Below are 22415 nucleotides of genomic sequence, written 5' to 3'. Positions count from 1 at the left end.
ATCTTGAATAGTTAAGTGCTCCTCAAATATGACATACAGGCAAAACACGAACAGTCCTTCAATATTAAAAGCATTCCTGCTGTGTCACATCATGGCGCCTGCATAAGCTAAATTCAAGACTTTTTATTGTCAAGAGGCACTACCATTACACTACATTTGAATATGGATCTTTGCCAACAATCATATATAAAACACTCACTCATAAACAATTCCTAAAGGCAGTGTGTCAGATGGTATTTCATTAAAAAAAAGGTTGTTACAATGTAGTGGGATACTGTAGGCCATGGCCAGTTGGGACTTTCTCTCCCCTGCACATCTCTAGGTGTTTTGTCGGTTTCCAAAAGGCTTACCAGAAGATCCTTCTTGCTAATGGATGAAAAAGTCACAACTAAAACGCAGAGAAAATCAGTGCCATTTTCAAGAGGCGTCTAATGTACAGGGAAACCTGTACAAGCTGTGAGGGCAAAAAAGTTGGAGAAGACCGAAAAAATGGTGACAAGAAAAAAATCTTTTAAAAAATCTGGTGGTTAAATGAAAATTGTATGTGCTGAATACCTTTAAAGATTAAATCCATAAGTATTCAGATGTACTGGTCCCTGTTATGTAAATTCTGAAGTTTTCATAAACCAGAAAATGTTGCTTGACACTTGATACTCTTAAATCTGCTGCATGGATGAAATAACTGAACAGCCTTTCTCAAACTCAGCAAGAAGTATGTGAAAAAGAAGATGACTGTCTCTCTGTTTACTAGACCACTGTGGTGGCCATAGCAATAAACAGCTTTGAAAGGCTTTAATTTACAAAGTAACCTCCGGTTTTTTCTGCTCTCCAGACTACTCCTGTATTCTCAGCAATTAGCAGCTCACTGCATTTGGATGTAGAAGGCTGAATTACTTTTACAGAAAGCTGCATTTAGTAACTCATTACAAGGCTGATGTCACTGAAACAAAAGTTCAGTCATGTAGGGATGTGGCAGAGGTTATCGTGCGGCACATTACTAATACACTGGGGGGAAAGATTATGTCAACTGCCTGCTAGCGTCCACATCCAGGATGCAATCTCCCCAGGGGATAAACACTCTTGGCAAGCACTGAAACCCAGAAATCTCCTTCGCAAAGCTGTTTGCAATTTGCAGCCAAAGCTATCCACAAATGTTGGGACCCAACACTACAGTCCTTGACAGAACACGGCTCCAGACATTTCCATGGGGGAAGTTTAATCTACAAGGATGTAGAAATATAAAACAAAGTTTTGCTCAAAGTAACTGTTTGTCAGATCATGTGCCTCTAATTTGGTTTCCAGTGACATTACACAGCTGCAGCCAATGGATTCCAGCCAGACCCAGGAGTCACTGAGGTTCTTTTTGGTTTAAATTTAGTATCTGAACAAGTTCTGCCCATCATTAAAATGGAGAATAATTGCTCAAAAGTGAACCATAGATGTTACAACTGCAAATAACTTTTTAGGTCACCTAGTCCCATCCTCAGAGCAATGCAGGATTGAAAACACATTGCAACAAATACTGAACAGAGCTGTGTTTGTTTTAATTTTTTTTTTCCTGTTCTCTTTGTCTTTATTGTAATCATTAATTAGTATATTCAAAAGTTTAAAAACCAACCACAAATGCCAGTGTAAACATGCTTCAGGTATATAGGTAATAGAAAGTATTGCACATACAAAAGTCCTACGTTCAGTATCTCCTTATGGTGCTATTTCATCAGAGTTGTGCAGATGATGTGACTGCAATGAGCTAGCTGATTTTATTTCACAAGCTGCTACACACAACCGTTCAATATTTACAAAAGCTAGAAGCTCACTGTCTTTTTCATGGGAGCATGATCTTGCCTGGAACGCATGGGATGCAGAGGTGTGCAAATACGGGACAGGCTTGCTTTGTGGTGATATTTATCAGTTGATCTCTCTAATTTATAAGGGGTCAGCTCACACCCATTTGGGGGAAGGGGTCTGGTAATGGTTTTCTGGGGGACTGGGAAGTGGTCAGGCCTCCCCATCCTCAGAAAATGGAAGTCAAACACCTCCATTTTCCAAGGCATGTGTCTCTTCCTCTCATTAACTCTCATGGGCACACTGCATCTCATCAGCTAAAGACTCATAAAGGTCTTGCAAGTTTGCCTTAGATATGAAGATGGAACACACCTGCTCAGGTTTCCTAGCCCCTGCTTGGATTTCACAGGTCAGTCTATGTGCAAGAAATGGTAAAAATGTAAAATATCTGTCAGGCAGACAGGAGGGACAATGTCTCATGGCTAGTCCTGTCCTGAAGTCTTAGGAAGCAGAAGGGCAGTTATCTAAAAGGAGCCAAGCAGAGGCAGAATGGATGAGGCCATTTGCCAATTAAGATGAGATGGGTTGGAAAGAAAAGGAGCTCAGAAGGAAAGTGCGGTGTAGGTTTCAGAAAATGAACAATGCCTCCTGAGGATTACAGAATATAACTAATTTCCTACTCACAGGCAGCACTGGAAGACTCAAGCTTTCAGGCACAAATTTGCACAGAACCAGAGCTTAGAGGCCCAGCTGAGATAAAAGACCATTTGCTGAAAGAAGAGAAAGAGGGAAGCCTCTCTTCTGCAGAATGCTTGATTCAGGAAAAAAAAAAAAATCCTAAACCTACATTTTTTCCTCTTTACCTCAAAATATATTTTCTTCTTTTTGTTCATGCTTGGCCTGCTGGCATCCTATTTTTCTGCATTAGAATAAATCTTGCCCACCTTCCCTACAAGACTTTGCTTAAGAAATAATTACATTCAGCCCTAAAATTTGCTGAAATCAAAACTGTAAATACATTGTCAGCTTGTAGATTGTAAAATAAAATTTAAAAAGGCAAAGATTTATTTCAGTGAACAGTCTGTGAACGTGTCCATGACACAAATTAAGCAGAAGATAAGCTGGCAGTAGCTATTCCATTTTAAGAGGCCATTTCAACAAAGTAACAGGGCAGTGGCAAAGAAAATTTATCCTAGCCCAAACCCCCTAAGCTTTCTCCATATGACCAATGTGGCTGTGATAAGCTAAATCAGTGTTTCACAAATGACCGTGTCCTGTGTCAGCCGTACAGGTGTCAGCCTTCAGCAACAGGACGAGAGGCTTAACCATCCCCTGCTCTGTACTGTGCATGGATTTAGTTAGCTGGGTGTGATACTGCCAGCTCTGGGTTGAAAGAGATACAACATGTACTTGTTTATCATATATCTTATCTTGCAAAATGTTGCATAAATCCTCTGCTTTCAAAAAAACCTTGTAGCCAAGAAAGATGTGTTCTGTGTGTACAATGGGGTTACTTTTCTATTTACATGCAAGGTAAATATGTGATTTCTATTTTTTTACTTTCTTCTCTCAAAATCTAAGTTGATGATTATATCAGATACTTATCCCGAAAAGGTGGAAAAATAAATAATTGTGCCCCATCTATAAAGTTCTTTATAGACTACCTTTGTTTTTCGAAAGTACTTTCACAGTACTGTTATATTGCTTATCTCCCTGAGCCATAATTTCATAGAAGTTCTTATTCTTAGGGAGGTGTCAAAGGTATTCTGCATGATACAGTAGCGTTCAGGAGTTTTGTCCTGGTCCATCTTCTAGACAATACAGTAATGCAGGCATTCTCTCCTTGGGAGATTTGGGCTTGTTCTGGAAGCATCTCAGTATACCACACGTGCTCAAAAGCATCTGCTGAAATGTAGACTGACTGGAGTAAGGGATAAACATTCTGTTCAGTGCTGAGTATGTTTGTAAGGCAGTGATAAAGCTGCTTTCTTTGGCAAGGATGGCCATCATGTGGCATGTTCTCAGAACGTTGCGCAGATCAGATTACGACACCATGTCACTTGCAGGTACAAAGGAAGACTGGTGGAAGGACTCCTTCATTTAATCCTTATTGTGTTTCTAGTCTCAGGCAGGATTCTGACTTGAACTGTCACTCTCTTCCTCTATGCATCAGTAGTCTTGTTATTTGTCAGTTGCTCCCTGTCAGCCATGTCATCTTGAGGAGGTCTAGCTCTGTCAAAGAAGCCACACTGCAGAAAACAATGAACAGAAACAAAGACATCATGGTAAGATAACCACAGGAAGACTCAGCTGCAGTTTGATTCTTCACTCAGTCAACCTGAAAGGTCGAGTACAATCTCTGGCAGGCTGATAGACTGTGGAGGTTTTTTGTTTCTATTCAAATTGTTCCCCATGAAAAACCAAAGTTTTACGTGTAAGGCATTGAGTTCCAAATTATAACTTTAAAAATTCAAATGAAAGCTGTCTTTGCACAAGATGTAAAGTTGGTCTGGATGCTGATACTGACTAATGAGAAAACTGCTAATTTCAGTTCAGCAAGAGACTCAGTCAGGAAAGATATTTAGATTGACAGATAGTAATAATAACAGAAGTGGAATATATGTTGGGAAATGTGCACAGGACAGTGTGCACAGTGACCTAGACTAAAGATCACTAAAGATGAGATTCTCACTTAACTTTACCCTTTTGGTTGAAAGGTTGAAAGTTATGTAGGCTTCACAAGAGGTCAAAGGAGAGTAGCACCAAAAAGTAATTCCACTCATCCTCCCATGTTTTAGACATAGCTTTTTGCTGTTGTTGTTAACTGACTAGGCAAATCTGGAAAGTTAGCATAGGCTGGACACCTAACCTGTAACCTTTAGCCAGCTAAAGGCAGATGAGCTATATCCTAACTTAAGAAATGTCGTAGTTCAGCCCCGATCGTGACCAGACTACGCAGCAGTATTTTAATTTTTTTTAAAATGGTAACTGAGAGGATGGCTGAAAGCTATGTTGGCTCCCAGTAATATAGCAGTTTCCACTAACTTATCTTAACACTTGTAAAGGCAGTGTAATGACCAACACAGAATTAGAAAACTTTAAATACAGAAGTTACAACATACTAATATAACAGAAAATCTTCTAAAAGTTAGTTCTCAAAGCTGGGAGTGTTGTTACATGCTGACAAAACCTGGAAATTCCTGAAGTATTGAGAGAAAAAAAAAGTTACAGTCACTTCTTTTTGAACCTAAACATCCTGAAAAAGAGGATCATAGGTCTTGGGAAACAGAGCCAAACTCTGTATGCCCATTTATAACTGGACTTTAATAATAAAGGAGGACTTGGAAAACAAGTTCCCTGCATAAAGGTCAGTGACACTAGCATGTCAGAAATGCCAAAACAAAAAAGACATATGTGTATTGTTGCTTTTGCTCCAAACTGTTAAAGAACACAAAATTCCAACCTCTCTTTTTCTTCTCTGCTAGTATCTTCCAGTATCTTTCAGGGGTTTTTTAAGGCAACTGTAACAGTAAAAATGCAACATACCTTCCATAAAGCTAGGGTCAACATAGCTAGTACCAGTAGTCCAAGAAGTATTGCTAGTATTATAACCCATAAAGGGATTATAAAGGAGACGTTTGGAGTGGACCAAATGACAGATGTTCTGATCTGAAATGAAAAGAATACACTAAATGAACAAAAATTAAACAAGTAAAGCAAATCTGACAATAGACTACCGAAGTTATAAGCATTCACTTCAGTAGATTTTGCAGATTAGAAATACATATTGCTTGGAATTCTCCCATGGTGGCTTCATCTACTGCAAGTTCCTTTCCACTTGTTCATGATAATTACTAGAAATGAGATTCACACATATAGAAAAGTCTTGTTGTATCAGACATATGAATAATTTTCACTTAATACAGAGTAGCAAAAAATGCCCTTCTCTGCAGATGCTTCAAGAAGGTTCAAGGAGGAAAATTCTATTCACATGGATGCTGGTACAGCCTAGGCCAGTATAACTGACTTACGCTGAATTACTCTGAAACAATGGTTGACTTCAGCCCAAACTCTTAATTCAAACCACAACAGATACCAGCTACATTATTGTTATTTTAATTTCTGCTGACACACCAGTATACATTTTTTCCTATGACTTGTGTTTCAGCCAAACAGTCCAAAAATGACATTCAAGCAGAATGCATTGTCCTTGTGATAAAGCCTAATGCTCAGTATGATGTTACACTCCTTAAAAGAAGCCAAGCATATGGACTATTACCTAAATGGGAAATAAGCATGAAACACTCTCTCTCATTGTCTGAGGCTCCAGAAAGCAGCACATGTGTACAACATGAGTTATCAAAGGTTTTAATTGATTTGGCGGACTTCTTTCTTTAGACCTTCATCTTGATAAAGGGTAATAATAACTCCTCTGTATTTCTCCTTCTGGGGCCATCCACGTAAGTAACCTCCTCCTCACACTCCCTTCCATACCTTGTACCAAATTTATTCTACGCTCTCAGACTCTGCTCGGAAGGCTCCTTGTCCATCTCATTGAATATTTGCTCTCTCCCTGCTGCTCCCAAGTGGGAAGGAATGAGTTTGAGCTTTCCTTAGCTCCTCAGCCACAATTATGTCCCTTCAGTTTTCACTTATTTTGTCAAACTTTCCTCTTTATTGTCAGCCTAGGAAGTTATTTCTCTCTGGGGTTTTCTGTTGGACCTCTCTCATGTACTTCTAGTCTCCCTTAAACAGGATTAAACAGACAGAAGTTATTTTCTTCATGACAGAAATTGTTTTGCGAAGAAAACTGATTACACAAACTCTCAAATGATCTTCCTCTTCAGTGCTCAAGGTACAGCTAGGAAATCTACTCTCCTTAATAAGTTTCTTGGCTGTTGCCCAGTCCCTGATCTGCACTCATTGCAAATTCTCCTTCTACTTGTTTTTTTTCGGTATTAACTCACAAGTTGATGCACCTGAAATTCAGCAAATGCTATTTTTTTTTAATTCATGGAACAGCACCTGAAGTTTGAAGACTGGACATGACTCTGTAGTCCAGTTCAAAATGAATTCAATTTCTGTGCCTCTCACATTTCTCCTTGAAGATGGCAAATTTCAGCCTTTCTGCAACACCTAGCCCTTTCCTCTCTCACTCTTTCTCATGATCAGCATACTTTCTGTAACCATGCCACTGCAGGGATACCATTGCCTTCCCCAGCCTCCTCTCTGGGTTGCTTCATAACCACTGCAGAACTTCATAGGCTCTCTGTATCATTAGATTCAGCAAGAGCAGTGCTCATTTAGTAAGGTCAAAACGTTTTTGAATGACTCTTCTTGTGCCTCAGAGTGGTACTGTATCTGGCATTAAAATGCAACGGCAGAGAAAATGAGAAAAAGGTCATCTGAACTGTCTGCAGAGATTCCTCCCAGAAAAAAAGCCATGTAAGGAAAAACATGAATGCATATCTGGCCAGGGAAATCAGAAGGGTAAAGTCATGATGGGCTACATGAAGCCTGTAGCAAGCAATGAGCTCAGCTGTCCAAGGAAGAAAGCATCTCTCTTCTACTGATTGAAAATCCTCATGAATGCCACCCTGAGGCAAGCCTGGAAGACCTGATTACAGGTAGCACAAGAGCTGGGAAGTGCTGATGAAAATTCAGTGGGCTCCAAGACAGCAAAAATTGAGATAAATTGATTAAAAAAAAAAAAACAACTCATCCACACTGTGTGCTTCCTCTGTTGGCAAACTCTGTGGTACCATACACAAGAAATTATAATTTTTAAAATTATTATTTGAAAAATATCTGACACTGTCAACATACAGCATATGTACCTTACTTACGTAAGGTCTGAGCTTCACTACAGTTTCTGTTCTATCACTTGTCTCAGCATGTTGCTGTGGAGCTGCAGCAGTAAAGTGATAGACCACTTACCAAAAGAACCTTAAAAATATTTGTAAACAACAGCAAAAACCAAACCCAAGCAGCACTTTCTGTCCTCTCAAGTTTGACAAATGACAGACTCCATTTTACAGTAATATCAAACCTGAGGGAAGACCCACTTGCTTACAAAAATTTGATTTAGCCATTTCTGGTGTTGATAGCTTGAGCCAAATTTCCTAGGTGAGATAACGTGACTGAGATAAATGCAACAGGAAACAGAGTCAGCCTTGCTGCTCTGGACCGGACTGTACAACATCAGTAAACCAGAACAAAAAGACTCTGGCAAGCTGCTAGCCAGCTATGGATGGGTTGGCAGAGGGATTGTCTTCTGAAATTATACATCCTGAATACGGAAATTATCAGAGTGGGCAAGTACTTCTGTAGGAAGGATTTTTTGTTTACAAATTTCAGTATTTGACTGAACCACATCTGTCTCCTTGGGCACCAAGTCATTTTTCAGTCAATCTAAGGCAACTACTTCAGCACCAGAGGTGCTCTCAGACAGGGATGAAGTAAGGTGCTGCCTAGTGCTGTCTAGGATCTGAATAGCTCACAGGGCTGCCTCCTGATCGCACAGGAGCACAGCAACTAGACTCTTAATTAATGTGCTCCAGCTTGTGTTCTGGTTTTGTTTAGTGAGGCGGGGGGCTAAGGTGGTAGCTTCTGTAGGAAACTGCTAGAAGTCGCTCCCCTTTGTTCAGTGGACTTGGCTGGGCCTAGGGCGGACCTGCTGCTGGCCAAGACGGAGCTGATTGGTAGCAGAATGTTCCATGATAACGCCTCTGCGATAATGTATTTAAGAAGGGGAAAACAGAAATAAAAAAAAAAAAAAGGAGGGATGATGTGAAGCAGCTGAGCGGGGGCAGAGAGGGGGAGGCGCAGGCCTTGTGAGCCTTGTAGGCCTCACCCTCTGGCCTCCTGCCAGGCGGCCGACTGGGCCCAACTCAGCCCGGCCCAGCTGCAAGAAGTGGAGAGGAGATGGGATGTGAATGAGATCTAAAGAGATCCTGAGAGGCAACTGCCAGCCTCTTGTGAAGAATTTTTCTTGTGAGAGGAATGGCTGCAGATGTCAAGGTCAGTGAAGAAGGAGGGGAAGGAGTAATGCAGCTCCTGGCTAAGATTTCCCTGCAGCCTGTGGAGATGACCATGGTGGAGCAGGTTGTCCCCCTGCAGCCCATGGAGGCCCATGGAGGAGCAGAGATCCACCTGCAGCGTGTCGAGGACCCCAGGCCGGGGCAGGCAAATACCTGAAGGAGGCTGTGGCCCATGGAGGGCCCACTGGGGCAGCTGTTCTGGAGGGACTGCACCCTGTGGAAGAGATGACCCATGCCGGAGCAGTTTCACGAAGGACTGTGGCCCATGGGAGGGACCCCACGATGGAGCAGGGGAGGAATGCGGGGAGTTCTTACCCCCACAACAAAGCAGCGGCATAAAACAACACATGATGAACTGACCGCAACCCCCATTCCCTCTTCCAGCCTGTGCCACTTGGCGGGGGGGAAGATAGTAGAGATAATGTTAAGCCTGGGAAGAGGGAGGGATGGGGGGAGGTTATCTTGTTCCCTGTCTTATTCTCCTGCTAGTTTTAGAAATAAATGCTTTTCCCCAAGTTGAGTCTGTTTTGCCCATAATGGTAACTTTAAGGATTTCTCCCTGTCCTTATCTCAAACCTTGAGCTGTTTTTCTTATATCATCTCCCCCTGTTCTCTCGGAGGGTGGGGGGAGTGAGAGAGAGACTGCATAGTCTGGTCCCGATCGGGGCTGAACTACAACAAGCTTGCTATTCAAAATTTGCTGGGATCAATCCAGACCTCAAAGCATGTTTGAGATCCTGCTGAAATCAGTGGAAACAGTTTATTTCATTAGGGATGGTGGATTTCATTAGGCTTTGGATAAAGCTGATAGCAGTGTAGGCAACTACAAGTACCTATGTAGCCATTCCATGTCTTCTTTTATCCACCACTTCCTAGATGTTTGTTGCATTTGTGTGTTGTGTTTTCTTTCCTCTTAGGCTGTGAAAACAGTAAGGTAATCTAGCTCTTCTTGTGATACCCAAAGAGCATTTATCAGCATGGATCCAGAAAAGAGCATCTTGGTCTTCCTGAGGACACACTGTCACCAATTATGGGTGGTGTAGCAGTGCTCAGCCTTGCTTGTACTGCATGGGTTCATAATCCTCCGTCCCTTCTTCCTTCTATCATTCTGCCTTTACTGACAGTAGAGTGCAATATATAGTGTAATCTCAGTAGCTTAGCTGGAGCTTGACAAATGTTGAAATACCAACAAGAAACTGTAATCTTACAGAAGAGCAGATGTTTATAATCCTTAGATTATCAGCAATAAACCAGCAGAAATTAGGTCTTTCCTTTATCAAGCAGCATGCTGCTGCAAAGCTGCCACATCTCTCTTCTCTTGTAGCAAGAGTGAGGCCAATGGCTAATGAAATATTTGCCTGCTAAAATCTTGAAACCATCTTTGTTGCACCCACACCCTTTCCCCATGAATCCTTCTTTGTCTTAGGTTTTTGAAAGCCAAGGAAGGGTTGTGTTAAGTGCTTAAGATTTATTTCCTGAGCAGGAGATTATAAGTAGTCGTCAGTCACACTCCTGCCTGTGTGCATTACAAGTAGAATGTAACGCCCCTGGGCTGGGCTGCCTCCTTTTATGCTTTATACAAAGACTTGCAGGGCTCCAAATGCAATTCCTGGTGAATAGTTTGACATTGCAAGTCTTGAACACCCACAGAGTTGAGGCAGAAGCTGGAGGGGAAGAAAGAAACAAAGCATCCCTTCAGTTTTGCCTGCCCTGTTTCGCCATTTCCACAGAAGACTGTCCCTCTTCCACCCCATGCTGTCCACAACAGTTTTACATATGATTTTGATTTAAGACAAGTTTCCATTATTCAGCTTGGATTTCTGTTGTTCTCCATGTGGTTGGTTTAGCACTGCAGGATCAGAGCCAAGGAATGTCTAGGAGGGGATTTATCTGTTTTCATCTAAGGTGGCCAATATGAAGAAGAGGAATTTTCACACAAGTGTTGCCTGTTGGCACTGTACTTTAGATGCCCGTTGGCTTTCCTCTCCATTCAGGACTATAAGATTTTCTTATACAAAACACTGAAAACAGTGGTTGCTTCTCTGTCAGGCTGGTGAAAAGCGCACCTCAGGCTTGAGGGGAGCCTTTTGACTTTTGGCCTTCCACACTGCTGAACATCTCACACCTTTTGTATGCAAAGGGATGACAAAGAATGCCATCTGGCTCAAGGACTGAGATGAGGGTGAAGCCAACCGGAGAGTTACGAACAGAGCCTTTGTCTGCTATTGGAAATAAAATCCAAGCTGGTCTTAGCACAGGTACTGTTTGACAGTCTCAACTTCAGAATTGCTGTTGTGGTTCCATGAAAGTCACTTGTTGCTCATGAAAGGATTCTGTAGGGAGGCTTTTATTTTCCTTTTTTTTTAAATGTGCCACAGTTAAGCACATTTTAAGTAGATAAAAGAAATATTAGGGGTTTTGCCACTGATTTTCGTACAGTTTGGATTTTGCTTCTGATTTTGGTGCTATTCAGTGTAGCTTCAAAATTGTCTTTGACTCCACTGGAAGCCAGCACAATGCAGAGAGGAGCATAAGTGGTAAGCTGTCGGTTCATTGGCAGTTCCTTGTGGATAGATGGGAATTACGTTTTATTAGTCCAAACATCCAGAATCTATGGCCAGAATTCAGTGCCTGCTAGTGGGATTCTCACCAAGCTATTGTTTTCCTTTAAAAGACACACTGTAAAAAATAAAAATATCTTCTCCATAATTTAATCTGCTACTTTAAGAAACAGTAGCTAAATTGATTATTATTCTAATGCTATGATTTTTACTGTCAATGATGACCTTCCTCTAATCTTTAGTCATTTTGCTTACAGAGACTGAAAAACAGGAACTCCTTAGTACTCCTCCATGATCCCATCGAACCTTTGCAGCATGATGTTCCTGTATGCTCTGAAAAAAATGCTCAAAAGAGAATGTAAAAGCTCCCTTGAGCTTGGAGCCATAATTAATATTGACCTTTATGTTTATATTTTACAAATGTTTGTTCAAATATATTTCATAAGGAATATAAACACATTTAAAATGAAAGTACTATCACCATGTAATAGTTAAAAAAAAGTTGTAAGCCTCAGTCTGAAATCAGTTTTACTCACTGTAGGACACTGGTCAAACAGTTTAGACTAAAGGCATCCCCCTATCAAACATTTTAAAAAAGCAATCATATTTTATTAAACTTCAAAACTGGCCCAAGAATCATAAATTAAAATGGAACAAATTACTGCTTATTCTAATTCTGCACTTTTAATAATAAAAAATACTTTCACCTTGCACATGAAATTAATCAAGTAGGATAGTGTTATTTACCATAATAATAAATCTAAGAAAAAATGACAATTTTCTCTTGAATTATACAGCTGTTAGCAAGGAAATCAAATCAGTTGTGCAATATATTGTTGTAATTCCAAGCCTATCAAAGTTAATAGAATACTTTTATTGATGTCAGTGGATTTTGGTTTAAGCTCCACTGAGTTCCAAGCTAATTTTCTGTTTGATGCCATTTTCACTCTAATGTTTTACTGTAAAAGATTCAGATTTTCTTACATTTACATAACCTTTCACACACCTATGTATCATGACCTATATAGACCTATATAGACATATATAGACCTACATTCTGTGATGATGGAAATAAAGACTTCAGTGCTGCAAATACACATGACTATGTGGGTTACTAATGTGTATGGGATTATTCATGCCATTAAAATTAAATACACATATCAGGCTGCATAATTGGAACTCAGCACTGTATGGGTTAAATGAAGGACATATGATCTGTTATTTTAGCCTGTATTATCTTCACTATATAAACTGTAAAGTGTTAGCTGATTATTTGATACATACTTTTGACAATCAGTTTTAAAATATTAAAATTTTTATTCCACTTCCACCCTTGCATTGTCTGAAAGAAAACCATAAACTTCCAAATAAATCTTTGGAAACTTTTAAAGCACCACCAGTGATCTTTTTCAGAAGGAGCAAAAATATTAAGCATTGCCCAACTTCAAGCAAATATTTCTTCTTGCAAGTGCAACATCAAAAGAGCTTGTGCATATAACACATCAAGCTGTAGAGCTGGCAAGCATCCACTGCCATGTCCAGATATGAAACAACATAAAAGTGCTATCATTTTTCAACATTTTACAGTTGCCATTACAGGCATTTTGCTGTAAATCATCTGCAGCAAATAACAAGTATTATACTGGCTGGAGCAAGAGAATAAAATGCTTATCTGATCATTTGGTAGATCATCTGACACTTGTTGAGAACAGCAGGCTATCACCTGGAGTAAAGCACTTCAGTCCAGATGAAGGCACCACTATCAACAGAATTCTGCACAACATGTGTTTCTGGTATGGAACACATGCTGCAAGAAAATAAAGAGAGCCTGAGTATATCTGTCAGCTTGGAGCCTTTGAACCTCTCTGGATGAATACTGCATTAAGCATCAAATCTCTCTAGTGAAATCATGGTTCTCCTTATGTTAGAAGTTGGAGTCACCAAGCATACAGGACCAAGATTCCACCCTGTCTTCCCAGAGCAAGTATCAACCATTCAATCTGTGCTTGTTCAAAACAAAAAATTATAGCCTGTAGCCTCTAAAATATATTCAAAGCAAAGTAAGCTGTAAAGTGTATTATTATGTTGGTTTTCCATCTAAGAAAACATTCTGTTCCCTACGACTACACCTCAACAGGTTGGTATGATGTATTTGCACCAGGATTTAACTTGAAAAAGTTGGTACTGATCTTACCTTTTAAAAGAAGGACTGAAAATGAGAAGTCTTTACAAAGATGAGAACAATAAGCATTCAAATTTCAGATTATTCTTATACTAGAACAAAATTTTGCACTCATATTTTACTTATTTCTATCAGAAATGACAAAACAGAGTAAATTTTAACCCTGGTATTAGACACCACTAGAAGCAAATTCCTTTAAATGACTCCCCAAAGTCAATGTTCTAGCACTAGCAAACAATTAAATCAAATTTATGCCTCCAAGATTAATTTTTCATATAATAATCCAGAGCCACACAAATCTTGCTCTGCAAATAAGGCAAGTACTTTAGTATCTATCTATCACATCTGGAGGGATTACCAAGTAATTTCATATCTTGCACTTGATGTCCTCTGAGGTGGAAACCCTAGAGGCATGCCGACCTTTCTGAAAATCAGGCTGTCAAAGAATCCTAATACAGATAAGAGAGAAGTTGCCATAGGTAGTCCATAAGCTTGTGTGAGAGAACTACTAACTGGAAGAAAAGAAACAAGATTTTGGATTTTGCACAGGAATTTCCTCCAGATTTTTTTTACACACTTGCTTCCACAGTTCTGTTGTTTTCTTCTGGGTGAAAAATCCATGCCACTTGCAATAAAGGTGTCTGCATATTAATGTAGCAAGAAATTATTTAAAATAGAATTAGTATCATATATCAGCAACTTCCACAGAAAGCCATAAAGGTATTTCCTTTAGGTATTATTTCAGGAATTTACATTAGAAACACAGGAAAGACCGATCTCAATATTTTCATCTATAAAAACTTTCACAGTTGTGATCAGAATGACCAAGCACATGTGCTTCACACAAAGATACCATTTTCTGTTACTTACTGCTATGCTTCCCTCAGGGAGCTTTGCCGGTTGCACTTTATATGGCATGCTCTTAACTTCGAAGGACACATTGGAAGAAAGAGTATAGAGATCATTCTTTCTCTGAAATGATATTAAAAAAGAAATTATTAAAAAACATATTTATACTTAAAGGCATTATGAAAAATAGACAGAGAAAAAAATGCAGAGCACTGATATCCTAAGGCAGAGATGGTTTCTCTTGGTAAAGGGTACAGCAATCCTGGGATCTGTACGTGTCCACAACACAAACCCATAATACAGCATAAAGCTGAAATACAAAGACCGCATGTTCAAATGAGGAAGGAGGGTTTGATACGCAGAAAGACACATACAGTTGTTGCTCATATATCTCTGAAATAGGAAACTGGTGAGTTTGAAGCAGGGGGAGGTTTATGGGCTGTCTATGTTTTAAAATTTTGCCTCCGCTCACCAAGCCCAGAACCAAACACAGGTATCTTGAGATTTCCAGGCCTATGTTGAGACCAGGCTGGCAGAGCTCCATGATGGAGTGAAAGGAAAGGCTGTGCCTTCCCATCAAAGAACAACAGTAGGAACAAACATCTTTGCATTTCATTTGGAGTGTGATTGATTTCCTACTGCAGTAGAGCTCAAAAAAACCAGGACAACTCACCTTGCTTTTTTACTACATTGTGCAACTGCGATAGGAATGTATAGTAGTCATCCTTTAACTAGCTGCCCAGTAAAATATTTATATAGCTCTCATTAAGCACTTCAACAAACACAAAGATGTGCAGACAAAACAAAACGTCAGTTCTCTCTGTCAGTTCTCTCTGTTTCATTCATACTTGCTTGTATTTATAAAATATTATTAGGTTAGATTAAGCATTACCTTCCCTGGTTCAGAGCGACTAAAAACTGTCACATCCTATAGCTCATGCTGTGACTTTTAATTAGTGCTTTCACCTCATCTGGAAGCCGTGGAGGCACAGACACACTGCAGCTGACCAATTGTGTGTCTCACTGTGCTGTTGTGACCTTGTCAATAATCTCCCACTCTACAAACTGCCCTGAAATGGCCGCTAAGTCTGGTACGTCCACAGGACAAATATCTGCCTAAATCTGTTACGAACTGGCATAAGCGCTGACATGTGAAGGTACATGTCCCTTAAAAGAATCTTAACGGTTGCAACATTTACTACAATGGGTACAAATATTTTACACACACATATTTTGAACCCTGTTGAGCTCTTGGCCTCATTGATACCTAACTGGAGTTAGGTTTGAAGGCCAAGTACATCAGGTACCAAGTAACTCTTTCAGTTCACTTTGAATTTGACGTGTTTCAATTTCACTGAATGTTACTGTGTTACAGTCAGAAGATCCTGCACTGGAACTACATCCTCTCTTTCCTTGTTTATATTCCAAGGAGGGATGGCCGAGTGGTTACCATGCTCTTCTGGAACTCAACAAACCTGCTTCTAATTCCATATCTGCAACTGATGTTTTGGGTGACGCTACATGCGACTTATATTTATATCCCATCCCATGTAAAGTTGAGTAATGATATGGATCTCCTTTGAAAGTGCTTTGATATGCTCTGAAAAGCATTACGGACTTAAGTCCTAATATGTCCACTGGAATCCAGAGGGCTAAGAGTTATGACTGTCCCTTTACATTAGACTCCTTGAGGTAAACAATTTTAGTCTTTTGTATGAGAATATTTTTCAAGCCCTTAATCTACCTTTCTCAATCCTTTCTGAAATATGATGACCAGAATTCAACACAGTATTTGACTACTGATTTACGGAAAGCCAGAGCCTTGTAAGTAAAGCAATCTTTCATTTTGGCATCAACTTCTTACATTCCAGTGTACTTGGAACGTTGCTGTCACTTCCTAAATCCCGTTCTGCAGAACTCTTTCTCCTTCCTTCTACTTTGCACACATTTAGGAGTTCTGCTCCGTTGACAAGACTCGGTTGCTATGTGATTACTCAACTTCTTTTCCTCCCTGCTAGGTGATGTTTTTCTCTGGAATTTCCTGTTGCATCGAAGGCATAAACCCTCTCTAAGAACTGCTTCTCCCCTTTCAGCTGTTTTGCGAAGCAAAGACTGAGGTAAGAAGACTCCATGATAATTTGGGCTACTGTTTCTTTACTTCACTGATGGAGAAAGGTTTGTTTATTAAAATGACCTGAAATAAGCATAAACTAAATCAGGGAGCCAACCTAGATGCAGTTGGATGACCATGGCTCAACTCAAAGTTTTCAAAGAACTGCTGAGGTTGGAAGGCATCTCTGGAGACCGTCTACTCCAACCACATGCTCAGAGCAGGGTCAACTACAGCAGTATGCTCAGGGTTATGTCCAGTTGGGTTTTGAATATCTTCAAGAATGGAGACTCAAACTCTAGGAGCAACCTATTCCAGTGTTTGACTACCTTCCCAGTAAAAAGTTTTCTTATGTTTAAATGGAATTTCCTGTATTTCAATTTGTGCTTCTTCCCTCTTGTCCTGTTACTGGATATCATTGAGAAGAGCCTGGCTGTGTCTTCTTTACTCCCTCCTATCAGATGTTTATATACACTGATAAGAACCTGCCTGAACCTTCTCTTCTTCAGACTGAACAGCCCCATCTCTCTCAGCCTCTCCTTGTATCTCAGATGCTCCGAGCTCTTAATCTTCGCCCAATAGGCCCATGTCTCACTTGTCCCAGGGAGCCCAGGATCATCTCCCATGGAGTTCTTCCATGCAGATCCCTGAAAAGGCTGAAGGCTGGTCTCCTGAGGTCCAGGGCTGCAGTTCTGGTATTTGCCTTGTCCATTTTGTCTTCCTTTTAAAAAAAAATGTTTGTTTTTTTTTTTGTCAAATATGTGAGTGTTTACTGGTGACATGAAGCCAGCACATTTATTGCCTTCTGGAACTCATTTGGCTAGTTCTTTTAAAGTTTTGTTCTTTTAAAATATTGAGAGCAGTTGAATGTTTATTATCAGAACATTTAACCTCTCCTTGGGGCTTATATTAGGAATGAGCAATATGAAGAAAACTGCCTCAAATGACTACGCAGGGATAGTTAAATACGCTCCTTAACATAAATGGCATCTAATGAAAGGGAACTACCTTTTCTACCAACAGTGTTTGAAATGAAAAATTAGACCGATTTAATATTTGACTTGTCAATATCTTTAACACACTTTTCATGGTGCTGAACGTCTATGAGATGGTCTTCAGAAAAAATAATTTTTCCTTATCACGCTAATTATTTACCATTTTCAGACCCAAGTCATTGTTTGTCTTTTATTCTACAGCACTAGACTTCTCACACAACGTCCCAGCAAGTTTCTGTATTAGTGCAATGATTTGCATTCAGAAAAAAAGCCTTATGTTTTCAATTCTAAGCCACTTATATTAAACAGGATTCTGGATATGATTTATATGATTTATAAAAGTAATCTGTAATGGAGGGAGCAGGATATGTTATATTATTAAAGAAGGAGACATTAGACATGAAGCCGGACTGGCTAAGGTACAGTAAAGGCATTAACTCTCTTGAAACATCATATAAAGGAAAAAGAGCACTCCTGGAAAAAATAAATCTTTTCACCTACTATACATGGCTTGTTTCATTTTCAGCTTATATCAGCAGTAAGAACAGCAGAGGAGGGCACTTCCTGTGGATTAATGCTTGGCTGGGGTTAATAAACCTGAGTTGTGCCCACAGCTATCAACTCTCCTCGACCCCTTCATGAGGCTCCCAGAAATGCTCCACATCTCCATGGCTTTATGGGAATGGAGAATATAAAAGACTAGAGAGTATTTCGCAGCATTCATAGAATTATGTGTTTGTGGCAAAGGGCTTTAAAACAATGACTGTAGTCAGCATCAGTTGCAAACAGATTTTTACTTGTATCAACACCTTGGAGATACAGCCTCTCCTACAGCCTTGTTTATAATTCTCAAGTCATTTGTGAGAAACAGCATTTCTTTAACATTTTAAAAATAGGATATGTTTAAATATTCAGCGTTTACTGGAAGCAGCAGGATCTGTGGTTTGCAATTCAAGCTGAGAACTTCATTATGGCTCAGAGGTAGGGGAAGAAGGAATTTTTGTGAATGCCAGTGCCTAATGGCCAACAGTAGGGAGCCCAACCCTAGCTACATTGGCCTTCTGAGGTTCCCCTTGTGTTAGAACAAGCAGAGCCTGCTCTTGTGTGCATTACTGAGACAGTAGTTGGCCAAAACATGGCCATCCCCTGTGTTGCGTGGGTGGCAGATCCCTGCTGGTGTATTTATTAAGGCTTCTCTCTCCACACTTTTGTTTTACAAATAGATTTTTGAACTGAAGCCTTTGTTTTCTTTAACAGTTGCGAGACACAGAAGCATCCAGAAATGAAGGAAAGTGTTCCCAATAAATATTCAGTGCAGTGTTTCCCTAAGTACAATTGAGACAAGCAGAAATCATGTAGGAAGTGTGGAAAATCTTGGACAATTTGAAGAAGAGTTCTCCAGGCTCCAGTGGAATGCTGGCGGTTTCTGCAGGAAGCTCAAGCAAAGACCTGAAGTCTCCCCAAAGCATCTTTAAGGCATATGGAGAGAGTCAGAGAGCCAACTATAAAGCAGGGACAAGTCTGGTGCACAGGGAGCTAGACTGAGGGTAGGAGGAACAAAACTTTTAGCAGCATAAAGAAATCTGACAGGTCATTGTTCTTCTGTAGGTCTGGAGAGTTTAACTACTGGAGAGACTCCTCAGAATGACTGTTCCATTGACTCTATGGGGCACTGTTAAACTGCTCTGAAATACTTTTCTTCTGGTTAGATGTAGCCCAGTGAAGTCACCGTAACTGAAGGGCACACACTTTCTCTATTGCAAGCTGCACACTGCAGTGGAATTTTCCCCCCAGAACTTACGTCTGTTGCATACGGAGTTCACTGCTGTTATAATAATATTTGCCCTGCTTGATTAAAATTTGCTTCCCTTCACGTCTGGCACATTTTAGAGACAAGAGGGTAAGCAATATGGTGTTACCTTTTAAATATATACTTTGGGAATTCATTAGCTTGCTTCCTTTGACCCATACCTCCAGAACCCTGAACTTCTGCCAATGAATAAAGTAGCTTACATAAATGCTGAGAGCAGAGGTCATACAACTATTTGTTCTTGTATTAGTTTGTTAAAAAATGTATGTATGACTGTGCATGGTCAAAAAGTACTTGTGCTATTTGTAACCAGACAGTTTGTCCACCCAAATGTATCTGTGACAAAAGACAACACAACTCCTCTGAAAATCAACATATCCTCATCTCTGTCATTAGCTTCTTACACTGCACATATTCTTTTACATTCATTTAAACAGACTATTTTAAATTATAATAGAGACAGATATTTTGTTGTGATTTCAGAACACTTTAAGATACAGATTTTAATGGTTATTGATTTAAGATGTTTATTTCTTCATATACCTAACATTACCTATACTTTATCACATCTAGCAAGAGTCTCCTGTTCTTCTCTTGTTAACATTTTGATGTTATTTTAAATAAAAATGAAAGAAAATAGAACTAGTGCACACCCAAAAAAACCTCCAGCTAGTTCAGCCTAGTGCCAAGGTCTCTTTCTTTCTAGCCTTCATTCCACATAAACAATCAAATCTGGTATAATACAATATTTTTGGCAACACACAGTTTTCTTTTTTACTTATTTTGTTTTTTCAAATAATAACAGTTGTTTGACGTAAAGGCAAATTTCTTTTAATAACTTCCTCCTTTTATTACTAAATGGCTTTTAATACTCAGTCTGAATTAAAATAATCTACTTAAACCTCCATATATGGCTTATATACGGCAGATAACGGGAGAACAAGATATCTTTCACTAACTTTTCTGGTGCTTCTCCACTTCCATCCACATAGAGGGAATTTAGGTTGCCTGCAGAATTACGCTTTGAAAACATTAAGTAAGCTTCCCTTGACTGAGATGTTTTCCACTGGACATAGAAAGGTTCTGTGCTGGGGTATGCTAAGGGTAGAAACTATTGCTCCTCAGGGTCATATCACACTTTCAGATGGAGTAATTGCTCCCATAGTAAAGAGGAGAGGGAGAAAAGTGATTGAATAAAGGAGCCTACACAAGAGCTAGATCTCTCACCTGTCTTGGACCACTTCTGTTCTGACTTCCAAGCCTCTGCAAACACGTGTGCTGCACAGAGGACGGTCTGTGTGGCCCCACTGCACTGGTTATCTGCATCCTGCCTCCCATGGCCCTTGTGCAGCTAAACTGAAGCCTTGCCTGAAAAGCATTACCTGGCCTAGAGAATTTCTACTACACTAAAAAGAGTCTCTGAGCTCACCAGTAGTAAACTATGGAGATTCTCAACAAAATTTCTCATCAAGGAAGTACAATGAGAGCAGGCACTCTAACAGTGAGTTGCTCCAGGTGCCAGGCAATGAAGGGAAAGGAGGATGAGAGGCCTGGGAGGACTTCAAGCTGATGGCCCAAAATAACAAGGTATTACATCAGGCCCTTTCTCTTTTTCTACACCCTTCCAGACCGCTCAGTTTCTTTTTATGTCCTTGTAGAGATGCAGCTTCAGCAGAAGGGAACATCATGATTCTATAAAGCAAGGATGTGGGGCTTCTCAAGCTGAGAAGGGAACTGAATTCACGTTTTCCAGTTGTGAATTCTCTAATCACTAGACTGCCAGCTCTAGCTTCTGCCACTGAAGACTGAATAAATACAGTCCTCTTTAAGTCTTTCAACAAATGCTACAAGTACCTCCTGAATAATTTTTGGATTCTGTCTTCTGAGAGTGGAAATATTCCTGCTTAGTCCTGATTTGGGAGCCTATTCTCCGGATAAGGGATAGCCCTCATGCACCACCCTCATGGTTAGTGCACATCCGTTTGAGGTGCCTCACTGTCTCCACAAGCTGTATAGGGAGCCTAGGTATTTAGTTTCAGGTTTTGGATACCAGTCTGGGGCCAAGCACTTAAGATGTGGATGTTGCAGCACTCATCACATTTATTATGTCAAGCATGTATTTCCATTTTTAGGCATCTCAAAAGAAACAGGAGCAGTGCATGTTCAGAAATAGTGAAATAACAAGTATTTAACAGAGAAGCTAAAACATGGGTTTATGTACTAAGGGAGCACCCAGTTACAGTGTGACTGCTGTGTTTCTGTTGCTTTTCAGCTTTCTCAGGTCAAAACTAGATTTTTCTCCCCTCTAGCTATAAAGTTCATGCAGTCAAGGGTGCCAAATTCAAATATGTGGATCTATATAAAAGTCAAGAGAGACATAATACAATTATATTCAATAACATTAAAAGAAAATAAAACAAACTTCAAACCTCTTGGGAACCTCGTACACCCCCTGTGGTTTTTTTTTTTACATTTCTGCCTCCCCAAGCTCTCCCAGAAGGGGGTTTTTATCTCTGTGAGGAACCTTCAATGCAGGCTGAAATAATAGTCAAGAATGAGCTGAGTTCCACTTCCCACAGTGCTATAAGTACCCAAAGAGCTTGGAGCATGGAAGGATGTCACAAATCAGACAGATGGCACAGCCAACTCCTGAGTCTTATATTAGAAAGTACCCATCAGAGGTCAAAGAACACTGGGCAAGATCCCCTTGGATCTCCCTCTGATGACTCAGAAATACCATGATTAGACAAATGGGGACATAATAGACCCCTAACAGAACACAACATAACATAACCATGTAAGGTTGTTTTTCTTTTGCATGAATCAGGCTATTATTTGCTTGATCAGCAAGTCTGAATCCCAAAGTCAGCTTTACTAGAGGGTTCATATTTACAGCCAGGATTTGAAGTTAATCCAAAAAAGTCTGTGATTCTTCTTGGCCTTCGCACAATGTCTGTCTCTAACTTTGTTGGCTGGTTGGGAAATTTGGGCTGCTTTTTTTACCTAAACATGTCTAATCATTGCACGTCATTTAACTGTTATTTGTTACGGGAGTTTGGGTTTTAAGGTGACAGATTACAACT

General features: G+C 39.9%; 1 protein-coding gene across 1 annotated transcript in view; it reads right to left on the bottom strand.

Moving 5' to 3' along the window:
• Nucleotides 1-1523: 1523 nt before the first annotated feature.
• ITGA8 (integrin subunit alpha 8) overlaps nt 1524-22415 on the bottom strand; it is a 115315-nt gene continuing 94423 nt past the window's right edge. Inside the window, exons 28-30 of the mRNA XM_086741462.1 lie at nt 14439-14540; nt 5332-5454; nt 1524-4034 (exon numbers count right to left, since the gene is read on the bottom strand). Coding sequence (XP_086597588.1) covers nt 3948-4034; nt 5332-5454; nt 14439-14540 — 312 coding nt within the window. The 3' untranslated portion in view covers nt 1524-3947. The remainder of the gene's footprint in view (nt 4035-5331; nt 5455-14438; nt 14541-22415) is intronic.

The sequence above is a fragment of the Chlamydotis macqueenii genome, chromosome 2 (genome assembly GCF_036417535.1).
Source record: "Chlamydotis macqueenii isolate bChlMac1 chromosome 2, bChlMac1.mat, whole genome shotgun sequence".
NCBI lineage: Eukaryota > Metazoa > Chordata > Aves > Otidiformes > Otididae > Chlamydotis > Chlamydotis macqueenii.
This window is presented reverse-complemented; position numbering and strand designations above follow the sequence as displayed.